Genomic DNA, 20,522 nt, shown 5'->3' on the forward strand with positions numbered 1-20,522 from the left:
TTAAAATTAGTTCAGTGTGATTGTGCATATCTGTATTTTATTTCTTACTGCAGATGCTCTGGTTTACCTGGTTGATCCTATCTCTTGGTGACAAGTAAAGGGGCCCCAGTGGCAGTGGGAGAAGGATTCTGACCTTTCTCTACTTCATCCATTCCAACCACTTTTTTTCAGTGTGTCTGCATGTTTATATAAATTTTAGTGTCATTTCCCCCACATGCATACTAAACTTTTTAGCAGTCCAGAGGAACCCTAAAACTAGTTCACAAGTGAGGGGGAGACCAGGCAGGTAGGCAACACATAAACACAGTGCCCATCTGTTACTTAATATTGGTGCTTTGGAAGAAGTACCCTCTTTTATTGGGAAATCCAACTCAAAGTACCCTGCCCAGCACTTGAAGGCTGGTATCAACATAAGTTGCAACTCCTTGCCCTAGGGATTCCAGGATATAAGTTAATGCTTTTATGTTGCTGACCAGTGTCAAATTGTCTGCTTTATTCAAACTTTCAGTGTTCCAGAACCTGGCAATCTTGTGTGTGGAATGTGATCTATAGTCAGGTCTATCTCTTTACTCCTTGTAAAAACCATAAGGCTGAACATATTGCACATTTTCTGTTGGATGGAAATACTGTAACAAAAAAAAAAAAAAAGAAAAAACAAAACACAGTTACTTATGGGTCTGTTTTTATTATTATTATTATTATTATTATTATTATACAGTATTTATATAGCGCCAAAAGGTTTGCTCAGTGCTGTACATTATAGTGGGGGACAGTACATGAGACAGCACAGTAACAAAACAATACACGGGGGGTTCGAGGGCCCTGCTCTTTCGAGCTTACAATCTAGGAGGGAGGGGATAGTGGTACAGGAGGAAGTGGCTGTGGGGGATGGAGTGGTAGGAGGAGTGGAGAAGATCGGCTGTTAGGTGAGGGTGGGGTAGGCTTCTCTGAAGAGATGGGTTTTCAGGGTGCGCCTAAAGGTGAGGAGGGTAGGTGACAGTGTGATGGATTGGGGTAGTGAGTTCCAGAGGATAGGGGAAGTCCTGGAGAAGTCCTGCAGTCAGGCGTGGGAGGAGGAGACCAGGGAGCTAGAAAGTAGGAGGGCTTGTGAGGAACGAAGAGTATGGGTTGGGTGGTATTTGGTTATCAGGTCTGTGAGGTAGTTTGGGGCAGCGTTATGAATGGCTTTGTATGTCAATGTTAGTAGTTTGAATTTAATGCGTTCGGCAATCGGAAGCCAGTGGAGGGAATGACAGAGGGGGGTGGCAGAAGTGGAGCGGTTGGTAAGGTGGATGAGTCTGGCCACTGAGTTCAGGATAGACTGAAGCGGGGATAGCCTGTGTTGGGGTAGGCCAGTGAGAAGGGAGTTGCAGTAGTCCAGACGTGAGATAATAAGGGAGTGAATGAGTTGTTTAGTAGTGTCTGGGGTTAGGAACGTACGTATTTTGGAGATGTTGCGGAGGTTGAGCCTGCATGAGTTGGACATGGGGTTGGAAGGACAGGTTTGAGTCTAGAGTGACACCTAGGACTTTGGCTTGCGGGGTGGGACTGATGGTGGCATTGTTGGTCGTGATGGAGAGAATGGGGGGGGGGGGGCGCGGGCTGGGGGGAAAATTAGGAGCTCGGTTTTGGAAAGGTTCAATTTGAGGAAATGGAGCGACATCCAGTCTGATATGTCGTTCAATAGGTGGGTCATACGGGCGGAGACTGAAGGGGTGAGGTGAGGGGTGGAGAGGTAAATTTGCGTGTCATCGGCGTAGAGGTGATAGTTGAAGCCGTGGGAGTGTATTCATTTGCCGAGGGAGGAGGTGTAGATGGAGAAGAGAAGGGGCCCAAGGACAGAGCCTTGGGGGACCCCAACAGAGAGGGGGAGAGAGGGGGAGGTGGTAGCATTATAGGTAATGCTGAAGGAGCGTTGGGATAGATAGGAGGAGAGCCAGGAGAGAGTGGAGTCTCTGATGCCAAGGGAGTGTAGTTCATTGAGGAGGGGGTGGTCAACTGTGTCGAAGGCCGCAGAGAGGTCGAGGAGTAGGAGGACTGAGTAGTGGCCATTAGCTTTGGCGGTTAGCAGGTCATTAATGATTTTGAGTAGGGCGGTTTCGGTGGAGTGTAGGGGACAGAAGCCAGACTGTAGTGGATCGAGGAGGTTGTTGTCAGTGAGGTGGGAGCTTAGGCGATTGTAGACTAAGCGCTCAAGGAGCTTGAATGTAAATGGCAGCAGGGAGATGGGTCTAAGGTTGTTCAGGTCGGTGGGGTCCAGAGAGGGTTTTTTGAGTATAGGGGTGATGTGCACGTGCTTTAGGGGGGAGGGGAATGCGCCAGTAGAGAGGGAGAGATTGAAGATGTGGGTGAGGGAGGGAGCGTAGGATGGAAGGTGACCGGAGGAGTTGTGTGGGGACAGGGTCAAGGGGCAAGTGGTGAGATGGGCTTCTGAGAAGACCTTAGTGACCTCCTCAGTGGTAGCAAGGCTGAAGGAGCGGAGTGTTGGGGAGGTTATAGTGTGCGGGATGTTAGGTGTGGTGGGGGGCAGGGCGGTTTTTCAATGTTTTCACCCAGGATTCACATAATTTTCACATAAGATTTACTTAAAAAATGTGGGAATCTTGCGTGAAAGTTGTGTGAATTGTGGGCGAAAACATTAAAGTGGTAGTAAACTCTGGATTTTTATTTTTGCTTACAGGTAAGCTTATAATAAAGCTTACCTGTAGGTTAAATTAATATCTCCTAAACGTGCACCATTTAGGAGACATTTGCTTGGTTGGCAGTAGGTGGTGTCACCGGTGCATGTGCTATGATGGAACAGCACACCCGGCCATTCACGTGTCTGCAGCTTGCAAACCTGGAAGGATGGAGGCTTCATTTCAAGCTAAGTCTTTCATAATGTGCTCATTATGCCTTTACCTTGCAGGGAGGATTTTTTCAAAGTTCGCTGCTTTAAAGTGCCTAAAGGAAAACAATTTTTGTTTTTAACATAACAAACATGTTATACTTACCCCCCGATCCTCTTCTTTTTGGGGTTCCCCGCCCGTGCTCCTGGCTCCTCCCTCCTTCCGAGTTCCCCCATAGCATAGCATTGCTACGGTAACACTCATGCATGGCTCGGTCCTGCCCCAGCAGCAAGAGTCAATGGCTTCCAAGGCTGCCTCCATGTCCAGTAATTAGAGAGAGAGCGGAGAAAGACATTGCTCTCGCGCACAGAGCTGAATCGAGCTCAGGTAAGTATAAGGATGAGGAAGAGGGAGCTGAACACAGGTTTTTTTTACCTAATGCAGAGAATGCATTAAGGTAAAAAGCCTTATGCTTTTAGAACCACTATAATAAATAGACCCCTTATTTTTAGTATTATTTGCTCCAATGTACTGTAAGTTATACTCCTAATAGTAATTGAAATATGTTACATTCCTTGTCTTGGAGGGCTTAGTGCTCAATTTGCTGATATCTTCCAATGTGGTGTTTTCAGAGAGACATCTGTACTGCTATGGCCTCCCTTTAGATAGCTTACATACTGAATTCTTTCATTGAGAAATAGCAACTTTTACCCTGAATAGCTTTGAAACCGCTGTTAACAATTGTTCCACTGTGTCGTCTTTTTCAGCGTGTTCACGCTGAATATTCTATAGGTGAATTGTTTTACAGATCGTCGATTCTTTTCTCTTGTACCACATGTCACAAGTCCAAGGAAGTGAATAGCATTCCCTAATAGACTGCTTTTATTTATTTTATACTTGATCTCTTAGCTGCAGATGTGAATATTTAAATTATAATATTATAAAATAATTTTAATGCGTCCTTTCTTTCTCATAGAAAAAGCGCAGAATAAATGTATGCCATGTATTCAATTACAGATATGAAGTTTCCTCCAAAGTAAATATTTCCATTTCATTACTATTATCTCAGGGATTTTCCTCTGTTGCCACTGTTACTGCTTTTTTAACCTCATTTAATTCTTCATAGACCGTGAACTTGAAGAGAAGGTAATTTTTAGGTATTCATAATATGAATGCAGTTTTTTTCTTCCCTGAGAATCATAGGAATAGTACGGTATATTATTATACATTTGCTTAGCTTAGTGAATGTGCTGAAAAGCTGCAGCTCTGAAAGGGAATAATTATGAAATGAAAGCTATGACTTATATTGATGAATAGTGGACTCACTTACTTAGCATTACTATTAATTGCCACTGGGTATATTCTATGCCTAAAAGTAATTAAAATATGTTAAATTCCTTGTATGTTAATCATTTATATTGCTGGTTTGTAATGCTATATTTGGCATTGGTTTCAATAGTAATTTCACTGTGATATTTAAATTTTGAGAGGATAGTGATAAATTAAATTCTTTCCGGCTTGTTTTATCTCCCAGGTGTAGTCACTCCACCAGAGGTTTCCTCACACTGCCCATCCATGGCCTCTCTCTATTGCCCAATTTTCTGTTTGTTTTTCAGAGAATGCATCAAGAGGAGTGAGTCATGGCTGCTTGGCTTTGTAATGACTGGAGGCAGTGCCTTAAACCTCAGTGTGGATTTCTCAATGCTTGAGTTGCTGGGTGATTTAACTTACTGGCATACTCCCAAAGTGAAAATTCAAATTTTGGGTAAACTTGCTACTTAAAGAGGAAATGTCCACTTTATGAAGGGTTCTGAGAATTGCTTCTCCATCTCATGGTAGATCGTTTTCTAGTGTGGTCAATGATGATTAAGTCAGTACCCTTTGCCATAGTAGTCTACAACGTCTATTGGACTTCATTTGTCCATGTTGCAGGAAGGGCAAGTTGTTGCCTTGCTCATTGAAATAAATCAGGCAGGCCCTGAACTGTGGGAAGACAACAAAGGGCTCCTTGCTAAGGTTGCCCATACGTGTAATCATTTATTTTGTCTATCCTGAATGAGAGAAATCCATAGATTCCCCCATCCATGCTAAGCAGCATGGATGGATGAATCTGTTGATGCTGGCTATTGTATTTTGATAGCTGGTACCCACAGTTGTCAGAATACCTGAATGGTGACTGCTGATTGGTTGCAGTCTCTGTTCAACCAACTTTTTTCCACCCAGCTCCTTAGATTTTTAAATTGAAGTTTGTCAAGGAATCAGCCAAAATTTAAGCTTAAGAAGCATGGCCAGCTTAAGAAGGGACGTTTTGAAGGAAGTGGGGTTGCCGTGGCAGTCTGTCATATTTTTATGTTGTTTTGAAGACCTGTTTATGTCTTTTTTTTTGCAGGGAGAAAACAACTCTGAATATTTTCTAGGCCTAACCCCTGTGGGGTTGGTGGTATACAAAGCTAAAAAGCAAGTTGGGAAGTATTTCTGGTAAGTATACATACAAATTGTTTCTCATAACTTAAAAGTACAGTGCATTTAACTGTTTGTGTCCCCTTTATTTGACTCAAACCTAACCTGTCATCCCAAAATACATACCTTGATCCAATAGTTGCAGCTCTGTGTCCTGGTCATGTCTTCGCAGTAGCTCCCCTTAGACTCCTATGGGGGTGTGCCCCCAGCTTCTTAAGCCTCACGAGACATTTTTGCTAATGCACTATGCAGGCACAGCTGGGACAATGAAGACTTGGGGTGCCTCCTGTAAACAAACATTTAAGGACACAGTAGTCCGATCGAGGTAAGTATGGATCTGGAGAGGGGTACGGTGGGCTAGGTTAGCTTTGGCCAGGTAAAGAGTTGAAAAGGGATTTGTTTTTGGTTTTAAAACCAAAAGACAGACAAGCAGCTAAGTACAGAGCTATGCAATATATGGGAACTGTTTTACATGCCTTAAGATTTGAAGTTCTTTTGGGCCAGTTTTTTGACCCAGGCACCCCTGAAGACAGCATAGTCAGTCCCTTCATCTCCACTGTAGTGTTAATATACAGCATGGTTAATAAAACGGCAAGCCTGCTTATTAGTCAATGAAGGTGCAGCAGCACACTAATTATGTCATTTATCTGTTCAATCTGCTCTCTCCTTTTGTCATAATGGTAGTTCCTTTGCATACAGCAGAACCTGATTACTTGTGCTGTGTTTTCAGCTAACAGTGTGCATGCTGTTGCTGGTCTGCATACAAATTGTTGACCTTGCAGTTGTCCACTTTGGTGCAGTAAGTCTTCATGCACATTGGGTGTTTTGATAACGCTGGTAACATTATCTGGGTAAAGTCATGTTAAAGACGTAAGTTTTTCAGCTTTTCTTTAGCGTTTTTGCATTAGTGTTTAGTGGCTTTTTGACACGTTTGCGGTTTTTAGCGTTTTTTCTATCGCAACAAAAAAAAAGGTCCCAAAACGCTTTTATCGTGTTTTGCTTTGTTTTTCAGCGTTAGAGTGTTTTTACAGCTAAAAAACTCCTCTAGAAACCCACTAGTCCTGGGTTTTTTTCCCAGCCAAAAATTGTCCCAGCCAAAAAACGTTGATTACAGTCTATGTGTGCATGGACACATACGATAACCTGCTGGGGGGGTTTCATAGCTGTAGAAAAAAATGTCAGAAGACAAAAACAGTAGCTGTAAAAACATCCAGTGTGCATGAGGACTTTACTTGATCAGGGCAAAGTGCAAGTCCCCTTTAAAGAATAAGTACACTTTTGGTTAAAACACCTTATCTTTTTTTCGCTTTGACATAAATAATCCCACCCTCATCCTTCACAGAGGTATACTTAAGGTATTGACCTGTGTGGTTTACATTCAGTGGTGAAGGACTTCCTCTCCTGGCCTACGCAGTAAATCCCTGTAGACTTCTATGGGGCCTTCTCCCGGCTGAAAGATTGAGGTAGAGGAAGAAGACTATGGAGCTGTATTGCACAGGTGCTGCTAGGAGAGTGAGCCTTTCATCACTGGATATAAACTGTCCCATTGAGCCCTTGGATGTCAGTAAGTATAAATCTGTGCAGGGGGAGTTTAGGATCATTTAAGCTATGGCAGAAAGGCAAAAAGAATAAGTGTACTTTGTCTGAAAGTGAACCTATAATTCAAGTAAAAGCAGACCATTAAAGCTTGTAGGATTCCTCTGTAGATTGAGAGAAAGGCTTGAATCGGTAAATGAAAACACCAATTGAAGAAATTTCTTTAAAAAATCTGTTTTTGACTGTATTTCTTTTGTTTTTTTTTTAAATACATTTTATATATATATATATATATATATATATATATATATATATAAATATATATATATATATATATATATATACAATCATGGCCACAAATATTGGCACCCCTGCATTTCTGTCAGGTAATACACCACTTCGCCCAGAAGATTGTTGCAATTACAAATGTTTAGGCATTCTCATGTTTATTTCTTTTGTTTGTATTGGTATGACACAAAAAAGTGTAGAAACAAAAAGCCAAATCTGGCACATTCCACCCAAAACTCCAACAATGGACTGGTCAAAATTATTGGTACCCTCTCAAAATTGTAATAAATAATTGCATTCCAAGTTTGTGATGTTCCTGTAATTTGTAATTAATCTCATCTGTATCAATTAACGATGCTGACAATATAGAAATCACACTGGCAACCAGTTAACCTTCCTGTTGTGTGTCTCTGTGTGCCACATGGAGCATGGATAAGAGAAACAGCAGCAAAGAATTGTCTGAGGATTTGAAAACACAAAATTGTGGAAAAACATGGACAATCTCAAGGTTACAAGTCCATCTCCAGAGATCTTAATGTTCCTGTGTCCACTGTGTGCAACATTGTCAAGAAGTTTACAGGACATGGCACTGCAGCAAATCTCCCTGGACATGGACGAAAGAGAAAAATGTATGAAAGATTGCAATGAAGGATTGTTCGAATGGTGGCTAAAAAACCTTGATCAGCTTCCAGACAAGGTCAAGGTGATCTTCAGGCACAGGGTACAACTGTGTCAGTTTGCACTGTATGCCGCCATCTGATTGAAAAGGGACGCTGTGGTAGGAGACCCAGGAAGACATTGCTGATACAGAAACATTAAAAAGCCAGATTGGAGTTTGCCAAAACTTACCTGAGTGAGCCAAATTCCTTTTGGGAGAATGTGCTGTGAACAGACGAAACAAAATTACAGCTTTTTGGTAAAGCCCATAATTCTACTGTTTTCAAAAAAAGCAATGAGGCCTTTAAAGAAAAGAATACAGTCCAACATGGTGGAGGTTCACTGATGTTTTGTGATTGGTTTGCTGCTTCAGGCACTGGATGTCTTGACCGTGTGCATGGCATTATGAAATCTGAAGACTACCAAAGAATTCTGGGGTGCAATGTAGGGCCCAGTGTCAGAAGGTTGGGTCTCCGTCAGAGGTCATGGGTCTTGCAGCAGGACAGAGACCCAAAGCACCCAGAAATGGTTTCAGACAATGTGCTGGAGAGTACTGAACTGGCCAGCAATAGCAATAAATCCAGATCTCAATCCAATAGAGCTCCTGTGGAGAGATCACAGAATAGTTGGGAAAAGGAACCCTTCCAATCTGAGAGACCTAAAGCAGTTGGCGAAAGAAGAGTGGTCCAAAATTTCAGTAGAGAGGTGTACGAAACTCATTGATGGTTACAGGAAGTGATTGATTTTTGGGGTTTTGTGTGGTATGTGTCAGATTTGGCTTTTTGTTTTTCCACTTTTTGTGGGAATACCAATATTTTTGGCCATGACTGTATATAGATTTGGCTGTTTTTTTTAAAGAAACCTGACTCACAAAAATGTGTGCATGTGAAAGATGAATTTGTAAAAGCATGCATTTTGTGGCTGCCTCATTAGCTGGTTTCAGGGATAGATTTTGAATCTGGTCGGTAATGCTGGATACCTGTTCTTACCATGGCTTCTGACACTTGTCTAACTGCACCAATGAAAAGCCAGCAATCGCCCTCCAGAAACACTTTCCTCCCTGTCATTTCTTTAATTCATGTACTTCTGACATTTCTGCACACAAACGTGTGTGCATATAGCCGTGTTTGCATGGGAAACATTTTGCTCAGAAACTATATTGGAAGAAGAACGCACTTTACTTCCTAGGATATTGGTGTGAAATCTTTCTTGGATCAGGCACGAATGCTCTTGCAAAGTTTGTTTTTTCTCATATGCAAACATTTGGAGTTTTTGGTTTAGTAAATCAGCCTAATTATGTCTTACAAATATGCCCAAGGGCAATATGTAGGGGACATATAATCACAAATATTCACCCCTTTTTCTGCAGTTCATCGTGATCTGTATATCAAGTCTCAGTGGTTGGGCATATTCATAACTGGCCCCTAGCAGCTAAAAGTTAGCTTTACATTGCAGCACCATTTGTTTTGCTTTTCTCTTCTGGTGCTTGAGAATGGAATGCAGATATTTATTTAGTGAGATAGCAGCAGCATTTCAACATCAGGTTTGCTTCTTACATAATACTCTCCTGGAGATGTTTGTTGTTAAACCTGCACCTGCTCTTGTTATTTTTATATATATGTTGATATTGTATCACAAAAAATCATTGACAAAAATGTCAATCAAAACACATTTTCTAACAACCCTTTACATTCAAGAGGGAGGCTCAGAAAGAAGAAGGAGCAGGTCCAAAATTGACTTTTAATACCGAAAGTCACTACTTGCATATCATTTCTTCTGACCATAATTCTGGATCTGTTAATAATTTTGGCATGTGGTTTTCAATAAGGACAACCACTTACATATTTTTTTATGATAAGATGAGATTTGGTTGCTTGGTCTTGTGACAGATCTGCTTTTAAAGTGGACCCCCTAACCTAGAAAACCTAACTATCTAAATACATTCTACAAACTAAAACAAATAAACTTAGTGGTATCTACCTGCCTCTTCATCAGACAGTTTCCACTGTGCAACTGGTGATTGGAAACCCACATCACCATTTGAACAAAAAAAAAACCCATTCATTTCAGTGCATGCACAAGATGAGGCACATGATCTCATTGGTTGGCCAGCAAAGGAAAAGGTAGAAGTGCCTCATCTTGCGTATGTGCTGTACCACATTACCCTGCTGGGAAAAAAAGACTTTCTGAGAAATATTTTTTTCCCTTTCTCAAACAGATGAGTGTAATATAGTGCATGTGAACGATGAGGCACATGATATCATTGGTTCGCCAGCAAAGGAAAAGGTGGAAGTGCCGCATCTTGCATATGTGCTGTACCGCACTACCCTGCTGGAAAAAAAATACTTTCTGAGAAATATTTTTTTCCCTTTCTCAAACAGATGAGTGTAATATAGTGCATGTGAAAGATGAGGAGCATGATGTCATTGGTTCGCCAGCAAAGGAAAAGGTGGAAGTGCCGCATCTTGCATATGTGCTGTACCGCACTACCCTGCTGGAAAAAAAAGACTTTCTGAGAAAGATATTTTTTCCTTTCTCAAACAGATGAGTGTAATATAGTGAAAGATGAGGAGCATGATGTCATGTTCCTCATCTTGTGCATGCTCTATACATAACTCTAATCTATAAAGAAATAAAAAACATTTTTAATGGATATTTAGGGCTTGACATCTTCCCAAAAGGCGCTGGTGACATAGCCTTTTCAGGGGCATCTGGGAGGCCCTGGCTACATCACAAGCCAAAAACCAGGAAGTGGGAACCCAGTAAAGGTAAGTAATAGAGAAAATATTTTTTATATCACTATAGCATGAATTCACATCAGCATGCAGAGAGTATCATGCCACAAGGAGGTAAAGATCCACTTGAAACACAGCAGTGTAAATGGTGTCTTTATTACAGAAGTAATGTACAAAATCAAATCTGACCAACGCTAACAGACATTTCAGTTGTGTGTTTTATGTTTCTTTTATGTGTGTTTTCTTTTGCATAACTGTTTACTTAGAAAGTTGATCTTCTTTGTAGGCCTAGAATCACAAAAATTCATTTTAAAGAGACACAGTTTGAACTAAGAGTCCTTGGAAAAGATGTAAGTGAAATAAATGTTCATTCAATACATAATTTGAATTGCATGTGTTTTTTTAATTCTTGCTGTATTGTGCTGTAAAAGTATAAATTATACAACCAAATTTAGTTTCAGCAACATGTTTCTCATTGCGTGTATAAATAAATATTTTTAAAATTTTTCCTTTTTTTGCAATAGTTTGAATTTGTGGTATAGATTCACTATCTGATTGATAACTGAGCTAGATATGACAACAGCTGACTGATGTTTGTAATAGAAATCTTCCAGCATGCTGGAACTTATGCATGATTATGATTTATTATCACAAAAAAATTATTTCCTTTGGAAGAGAGAAGCAGAATTTGACAAATGTCAGTGTGTGGTCATTTGCCATTGTGAGGATGGGGAGGTCCAGCAGTGACTGCTTGAATGAAAGGCCTTTTGCAGTGCACTGTTTTTTTAACATTCATATATTTCTTTTTTTTTTTTCTTGTGCAGTCTTTTATGTAAATCAATAGAGAATAAAATATACAAATAAGCACTTCAATGAGTATCCAATAAGCATAAATTGGTGTATTACATAGGTCACTAGAGTGCACAGCTCACAAATATACAAGAGCAAGTAAGGTTCATCAGCCTTGTATTAGAAACATGTAAACAACCTAGGAATTGTTACTGGATGCATTCCTTGCATGTTAGGTATCAGTAATGAAATTAAGGAACCTATGATAGGGCAAAAACCTAAACAGAGAGAAAAATGAAGTGCTTACGGAGAGATAAAAATACTATGAAAGACAGAAAAGGGAAGGGAGATGAGAGAAAGAGTGGCCTGCTGGGTTCACAGTCCATACTAATTTTCCAGTATGGTAGTATCAAAAATGAAATTTCCAGGGGGAGACAATCAAAGTCCCTTAGGAGAAATTGAGTGACCCACTGTTCCCAAATTTAGAATCTAGGTAAAGTGTCCTGGGGTTTAGCTGAAAGTTCCTCATTAATCATCACCCATTGCATCTGGGATTTAACCTCTGATATACATATGGTAGCAGTTAATGCTATCATCTGTGTTGTGGCGGTCAAGACGTGGGTCACAAGAATGAATGGCTGCTTAGTGTTCCCTTTGGGATTCCGGTTAAGAAGTTCTTATTATGGTATCATTGGTAAGGGTTTCTGTAATAGAGTTCCAAGGAGAGAATACACCTGTGACCATAGGTTATGTACCACCAGGCAGGACCACCAAATATGGAGGAATGTGTCTAGGTCTGAACAGTCACAGAAGCAGGTCAGCTGCGCACCAGGGTTAACACGAGCTAGCCTGATTGGCAACATATACCACCTTAGTAATACTTTATGTTTGGTCTTGTCTGCCTCTGCATCCCAGGAGCTGGACTTTTTGGCTTGCCAGATTTGATCCCACTTATCAATTGGTGTATCTCTATGTCCTTTTCCCAAATGCCCATGTAATATAAAGGCTGTGGAGTAAATTTGGAGATACACATGTTATATAGAAGGGAGATCAATTCTGGGGAATGCCTGAAAGCCTGTGGTGATTCAAAACCTGGGGTGAAGGCAGGATTACTTAAAATTAATAGCAGTGATGGGTGCAGGAAGAGCAGACCCCCAGAGTACTTAAGGTCCTCCCACATTTGTAAATAATGTCACAAGGAACATCCATCTTGTGAGTGTAGCCACAGAAAGTTATATGTGAACAGTGGGGTGCAGTAGACTGCCTGCAATGCGACCCATAGCTAAGTTTCATGACTACCATGATATTTCTTTAGTTGGACCAGCTGTGCTGCTTAAAAGTATCTTAAAGAATCTGGGACACCCAGGCCTCCTTTTGACCAGGTTTGGACATTATGTGCTTTGAAAGTCTAGGTTTGTGATTGCACCATATGAAATGCATTACCTGATTGTGAATTGTACGCATGGTAGAAGTTGATATCGAGGTAGATAGGGTTCAGTACAAGTACAACAATTTGGGTAGGTATGTAATTTTTTTGGCCACAATGCAGCCTAGCCATGAAAGAGTAGTCAGCCCATGTCTGCAGAAGGAGATTGAGTTGTGAAAAAAGGGTGGGTAGTCAGCCTCAAAGAGTGGGGATAAGAAGTTTGTCAGATAAATGCCCAGATAAGGTAATTCACTGCTTTCCCATTGGGCTAGAGGTTCGATTGCTAGGACAAACAAAGGGGGATAAAGGACAGCCCTGCCTGATGCCCACAATGTAGGAAATGAGGGTGAGGCCTTAGTACTTCACATAGGAGCATGGTGTGCTGTATGATTTCTTTTTATTTTCACTTTTATTTAATCTTTCCATAAATTACACAATACAGAAATGCACCAAAAACATATAACTGCTCAAATACAGTAAGACATTAAGACGTGCACATCCTGAACTGGATTTACCACTGCTCAAACATGGGGCAATTACAATGTAAACATGGCATAAATACATCTAGAATATTGCCTAACTGTCATGAACTCATGCAACATATAAGAAGAAGACATACAGTATATAGTCCAGAGATGTGTCCTGAGATAGACTTTGGGAGAAATGTATTAAAAACTGGAGCACACAGTGTCTGGAACAGCTGTGCATGGTAACCAATCAGCTTCTATCTTCATCTTGCTCAGTTAAAGTGTTAGTTCAACTTTACAGAAAAAATGTAAAGGTGAGCTATTGCTGGATGCCTTCCCCACCCGTCCCCACTGTACTTACCTCTGGGGTTGCCGAGCTATCAGCACCCCCCATTCCCAGTCTGGGAATTTGAAATCCTCACTCTTTCCTCTCTTCCCCGTAAGTGCTTTTAGGGCAGATCAGATGGATTTTGTTTGGTCATCGCTATCACCGTGATCCTGGTTCTATCACCATGGACTCTTCTGTCCTCCAACAAGTGGAGCTAATGCTCATGGCTCTATTCTACTGTGGATTGGCAGTTATAGAATTATTTGCTTGATATCCAGAATAAGTCTTCTTTCGGTGCACATGCAGAGAACCCTTTATTTCAAATGATGTTCAGTGGAGCATCAGTGAAAGAAGCACTTTTTGCACTTGCCCTTTAGGGCAATGCCTCTTTGGTGAAACCCTGGACAAATTTATAAAATGCCACTGAATTTAAGAGCACCCTTTTGTCCTGACATTAGAAGCTCCTTTCATGTTTCCCAATCCTCCAAGTCCAAGGCAAAGACGTAAATTTGCCATAAATCCTAGAAACCCCAGTCCTTGAAGTCCATGAACAAGCTTTTTTCAAAATGAAGGTGCATCATCACTTGTCAGAGTGGGTTGACATTTGTTGGCCTTTGTGACAAACTGGTCCTAGGACACTTGAGACATTTGGGTCCTTAATGTTATATCAAGAAGCCACAAACTAGAATTTAATTCTCTACCTCCACCCTTCATCCTGTCCAACTGACCAGTGTCACCCAGTGATTGGCGGTTCTTCATGCTGCCCTTTAGCTCCTCTCTCAAGGGGTCATAGCCATTGTCTTGGAACAGGAGAGGTTTCAGGGTTTGTATTCAAACCTGTTTATTGTCCCCAGAGCAAAAGAGTGCATCTTCCCTTTACTGAAGCGGAAGGTTCTCAACACCTTCATTTGGGTACAAACATTATATATAGTATCCAAAAGGTTTGTCATTACCTTCATCTGAGAGACTTTCTGATTTCTGTGGATATCAAGGATGCCTACTTACATGTCCCTATCTTCCTGGTGCATCAGTGCTCCCTGTGTTTTGCTGTGTGGACAAAACATTTAACTATTTGTTGCAGTTTCCTTTGATTTGTCACTTCAAGTTGTTAGCACAAGTTCTCACCCTGCCTTGCTCTCAGTAGGATATCTGGGCAATTGTCTTCTAAAGGAGCAGTCAACCAATTTCCAACGGACTGTACAGACCTACAGAGATTCAAGTGTATTCTAAATCTTTAGAAATCAATGCTGGAACGGTCTGATCACTTTCATCATTTTAAATTCAACCCTGTGAAAGATTTCCTTCCCCTGGACAAACTCCATCTTTTCCACTCCCACGACTGGGTTCTACCATCCAGGAGCCAACCAACCTTATGCTTTTGCATGAGTGTTTTGGGCCTGATGGTGACCTACTTTGAGGCAGTCCCATATGTCCAGTCTCACTCCAGACTATTACAACTCAAAGTTTGGCATCATGGGCCAAGAAGGTGCAGTCTCTCGATCGTTTCATACACCTGACCAGCAAGGCTAAGGTTGTCATGGCCTGGTAGGTCACGAGTCTGATGCTGGAATCAGGAAATGCCTTTCTTCCACTGGTTTGAAAGTTTCTAACAACAAACACCAGCCTAATGGGCTGGGGAGAAGTTCAGGATACCCTCTTAGTTCAAGGGACATTCTTGTCAGAGAAGTTCTCCTCCTCCTTAATATGCCTCAACTCAGGTTGATTTGGTTATCTCTTCAGCTCTGGAACTCTTATCTGCAAAGCTCAAAGAGAAACAGATCTGACTATGGTTTGAGCGGAATTTCATATTTTTACTCTGCCTGCCTTGGTAGTCTCCATCAGGGGTCTACAGTATGTAACAAGGTGACAACACAGAAGCATGACTGGGAGACAGTTATCACCTCATAACAGGATGTAACTGAACATGGACATTAATGCCAGGATCACAAGGTGTTATTTTAACCTCTTGACAACCGCCCTATAGCAGAAATACTGCTACAGGGCGACAGCGGTGCGCAAAATCACATATATATGTATGATTTTGCATTTCCGGGTAGGGGGGGCAAGTGAGGTGCGTGCGCCCTACCCACGCCACCATTTGTGGCCCCATCTGTCAATCACCGGGCACCGGCAAATAATTACCGCCCAGAGCCCGGTGATTGACAGCCGTGGCTGTGAATTCCGAGGATCTCCGACGGGGAGGAGGACTGTTTTGTTTACTAACATTTCTCCTTCCTGTCAGCTCGGGCACACTGCTGTGGATGACTGTGCACAGCACAGCCATCCACAGCAGTGTGATTACAGTGAATCACACACACACCGCCCCCTAGTAAAACACTCACAGCACACAGTTAACCGTTAGATCGTCCCTCATGTTAACCCCTTCCTGCCCAGTGCCATTAGTACAGTGTCAGTGCTTTTTATTAGCACTGATCACTGTATTGGTGTCACTGGGGATGTCAGATCCTCAGATCCCCCCCAGTGTCAGAATGTCCACCACAGTCTCTCTTTAAGTCGCTGATCACCGCCATTACTAGTAAAAATTAAAAAACAAATCCCAGTATATATACCGCCATTTGTAAATGCTATAACTTTCACGCAAACCAATTAATTTACACGTATTGGGATTTTTTTTTAGCAAAGATATGTATCAGAATACATTTTGGTGTAAATTTATGACTAAATTTTATTTTTTTTAAATTTTGTAACTGGACATGTTTAATAGCAAAAAAGTAAAAAATATTGTATTTTTCTCAAAATTGTTGGTCTTTTTTTTTTATTGCGCAAAAAATAAAAAACACACAGGCGATCAAATACCACTGAAAGAAAGCTCAATTCGTGAAAAAAAAAGATGTAAATTTCATTTGGGTGCAGCGTTGCATGACCGCACAATTGTCGGTTAAAATAACGCAGCACTGTAACGCAAAAAATGGCCTGGTCAGGAAGGGTTTTTTTTAAAAGATTAAAAACAACTTTTGCAATTGCATTGTGAGGGTTTAGTGACTGGGTTTAGATCCTCTTTGACTTAGACAATCAAAACTAACCCATGTCAGTCTTTTTATTTTTATTACACCAAAAACAGTTATTGTAACATATAAAGGAGGATTTTCTCCCAGAAATATTGTATCATCTGTGTTACTGAAACCTTCAATACAAGGGTGTTTTTTTTTCATTCAAAGCAGTAATGAACAAGTTAATGGGAAGAAAATCCCATGCTTTCCTTGTTGTCCGGTACACTGTAATCATAACAGAGAATAGATTGAAATGGAAATTTTATCTACATCCATTTAGAAATCTCGAAATGAAAAGAGGCCTATTTGTGCCTGCAGAGTACATGACAAAGTGTTGCAGCCTGGAGCTTTTTATAATAAATTCATAACTGACATACAGATGTAACAGGGCTTCTGCATAAACGGATTACTCACTGGTAAACAGAAGTGCTTATGACTGAGGGTGGCATGATGAAAAGTAGAAGAGACAAGTTCATTTTTCGTGCTTATGTTTGTAATTGTTTATGCTAGATACTTGCAGAACTTTAGTGATAAGGCATGTCTAATGCAAGGTTTCTACATATTACTAGCTGTTTTTATCTTTCTAACAAATACCATCTTTCCTTACCACAGCAGATGTGCAGTAAGGGAGAAGCAGCTTAAAGTGAACCTGTGCTTTGCCTATGAAGGGCTAGGAAAATAATGACTTGGTGGGAGGTCCACTTTAACCACAAGCAGTCACCTGATGCACCTGTTAAAGTTTGGGAACACATGGGCCAGCACATATGCTTGTGGGTGATTGGATTGTGGCAGCACCCAGATATTGTCTTGTGACAGCACCCAGATATTGCAGAGTTCCCCTTTAAATTTTAACATTTCTAACAGTATCTGCTTGCAAAGCAAGGTTTTCAGACCACTTTCCTTCTCCCTTATTTCCTGTAAAGTAATGTGTACCAGCCTGTAGCTAGCACCGTTATCTGTAGCTGGAATTCAAGGCTATATTCTGCAGAGTTTAGAAAGTCTTTTGAATGTGTAGAAAGTGAAAGAGGAAAAATATGCATTGTGACGTAATCATTGGTATATACGCTTATAAGAAGTGGAAACAATTCACTCGGCTTTGCAGGCATGAGCCCGGCTGGGTCAGATAGCGCTGTTTTTAATAAATCACTTGTTTTCCTTAAGGTCCGTGTCCAGAGTTTCCTGGTTTCCCAAAATTGCTACTACAGTCTGACCACCTTCTATGACACAGAGAAATCCTCCCCCTCTCCTCTATGAGAGCTCTGCTTGTCTATGCCAGGTTAATGCCTATGATACACTCCTGATCTTGTCTCTGGTGAAAACGTGTAGTGACAAGTTCTCTAGAGAGGGCAAAGTAACCAGCTTCCTTTAATGGACCAAATATTATAGAATCTCCACCAGCAAGGGAGCAACACCTTACATATCTGGCCAGCAAGGCAGCACTACCGTAGAAACCTGTGAGTGGTTTCCTTGCCTTATTTATCAGTTGCTAGTGTTTCATAGGCCTAAAACTGTCATGGAAAAGCAGAGCAGTCTTACAAAAAGGGGAATTGTAAGAGAACGCCAATCATCACTGGACCCTTTGGACCTGGTTGCACTTTTTACTCTGACCCAGAAAATGCTTGTGGCCATCAGTTTACAAATATATTTCATCATGGTGGAGTATTACTGCAAAAAGCAATGAATGAGTACCTTTTATTGTTCAGGTGTTAAACTCTGCACTGTTCATGTGTTGCTGGTAATGCCCAGGTCAGTTGAATCACACTGTGTGTGGCCTCACTTATTAAGACTACCCAAATTGATAATACAATCTGTACAACATTATGTGAAAAACTGCATGGTTTCTGACTACCTGTTACTACTGGTAAAGGCATTTTGTTCAGCATTTAGTTGCTATTGACTGTTCAGACAGATCATCATGCAGGTTGCCAAAATAAGGATAAACCTAGGTGAACTAAACAGAATGTGAACCTGAGCTGCTCCAACACCTATTAATGTGCAGTATATTATCTGGCTTTACTATTTTGTTTTAATTCAGAAACCGTCTGTTATCTTGCTTAAAGTTCCCCCCTCTGACCTTCACGTGTGTCTATCCCACACCCAAATAATACATCTCTGAAATAGTTGTGCTGTCTTTGACCTGAGCTAAAGGCTGTTTGCCTGGGGATTAAGCTAGGAATTATTTGGCTTTGTAGAAATGCACACAGAGCTGCCTGGCACATACCAAGATCAGCAAATAGCACAGAAGGAATGAGGTATGTTACAAGGAATTAGGGAGGATGTCCCGCTTGGCAGGGTTCTTCATTGCTGTGTAGTTAACACTGGCCAGTCTTCTCTCCTGTAATGCTTGAGTGCTTAAATGAGTTTGAAGTTTCCAGTCTACCCCAGGTCAGCCTTCCACATTATACAGCAAGGTTAAATTAGCTCTGTAGAGCATTTCTTTTTATGTATGAAATAATAATTTACCTAGCATATATTGGAGAACAAATACTATAACAATAGTTGTACAGATAGAGTTGCTGATGAATGTAAAGAGTTTCACAGGGGATTACAAAGAACAAGGACAATAGGTATTAATCAGCACAGTGGCTAAATGGTTAGCACTTCCGCCTGATGGTTTGAATCCCAGCCACAGCACCACTTGCCTGGAGTTTGTATGTTGTCCCTGTGCCTACATGGGTTTCCTCCAGGTACGCCAGTTTCCTCCCACACTCCAAAGACATGCTGGAAGGTTAATTGGCTCCTGTCTAAATTGTCCATAGTATGTATATGTATGAATATAAATTAGGGACCTTAGATTGTACACCCCTTGAGGGTTAGGGACTGATGTGAATTTACAATATATATGTAAAAGCGCTGTGTAAATTGACTGTGCTATATAAGTACCTGAAATAAATAAAATAAAATGATTCTACTATGTCATTCTGGGTCCATGCTAGTTACAGATTTACTTGTTAATATATTGAAACTCTGAATATTGTACACTTCACATATTTACTTCTACTACAGGGTATGACCTCTCATCGAGCCTTGCTCCCACTGGTACTTTCAGTGCTCATGTGAATTACACATAGGACATTGGAACCTGGGGTCTAGAAGCTGAGGTTCTGGGGTGTATTTACTAAACCTGGTTGACTCAGAATCTTGGGCACCTGTGCATGGTAGCCAATCAGCTTCTAACCTCAGCATGTTCAGTTAAGCTTCAGCAATAAAACCTGGAAGCTGATTGGTTTTTATGCAGAAGTGGACAAGATTCTGAGTCAACCAGGTTTAGTAAATAAACCCCTCTGTGTCTGTGTGATTTCACCCCATGCATATCTCTGTCTGTGTCTCTCTATGTTTATTCCCCCCCCCTTTCCATTTTTTGTAACAATTGATAGCAGTCTACTGGGATGTACAGGATTTGTATATAGAAAACCATAAAGAATGACCTGTGATACAGTTTTAACAACTTTTATAAAAACAAAAAGCCCAGAACTTTTTATATTACATGAATAGATGTTATTCATGTAGTCTAATTGCATATTCAACCCCACTTTAAAATAAATGTGTAAGTGTGGGCATTGGGGGCAGTACTTAGCAATACATATTCACTCTGTGGTTTGCAGTCTAAAGGGCTTGGGACTTACATGCAAGGCAGAACTGTCTTTTTGGGAGTTTTTTCCCTTACTTGATATGCACTCATTTAGCCAATTGTTTTTGTTGGCTCCATTTTAGAGAAGTTCATGTCTTGACTGGAAACTAGTGCTCTCAAAGCATAGTGTGGTCATTTTGAGAAGAGGACAAAGGAGATGCATGTTTGTGCCCCCTATGATGTTGGAAGAAATGTGAGTGTTTGGGCAAGCTCCTGGACAAGACTGAATTTGTACACTATTACAACTACAGTGTACACAGACCAGCCACATTATTAGGTACACCTGTTCAATTGTACAAAAAATGGCCACTGCCCCAATCTATAAGTGACCTTCACAGCAAAGAGAACATGGAAGGGTGACACATG

General features: G+C 40.9%; 1 protein-coding gene across 2 annotated transcripts in view; it reads left to right on the top strand.

Annotated features, from left to right (window-relative positions):
• EPB41L4A (erythrocyte membrane protein band 4.1 like 4A) overlaps positions 1–20,522 on the top strand; it is a 350,398-nt gene that overhangs the window by 220,654 nt on the left and 109,222 nt on the right. For both annotated transcript variants that reach the window (XM_089684738.1, XM_089684739.1), the window contains 2 exons: positions 5,218–5,306; positions 10,791–10,854. In XM_089684738.1, coding sequence (XP_089540864.1) covers positions 5,218–5,306; positions 10,791–10,854 — 153 coding nt within the window. The remainder of the gene's footprint in view (positions 1–5,217; positions 5,307–10,790; positions 10,855–20,522) is intronic.

This window comes from Staurois parvus, unplaced genomic scaffold (assembly GCF_062004578.1).
Source record: "Staurois parvus isolate SC_StPar_1 unplaced genomic scaffold, SC_StPar_1.0 ptg000354l, whole genome shotgun sequence".
Taxonomy (NCBI): domain Eukaryota; kingdom Metazoa; phylum Chordata; class Amphibia; order Anura; family Ranidae; genus Staurois; species Staurois parvus.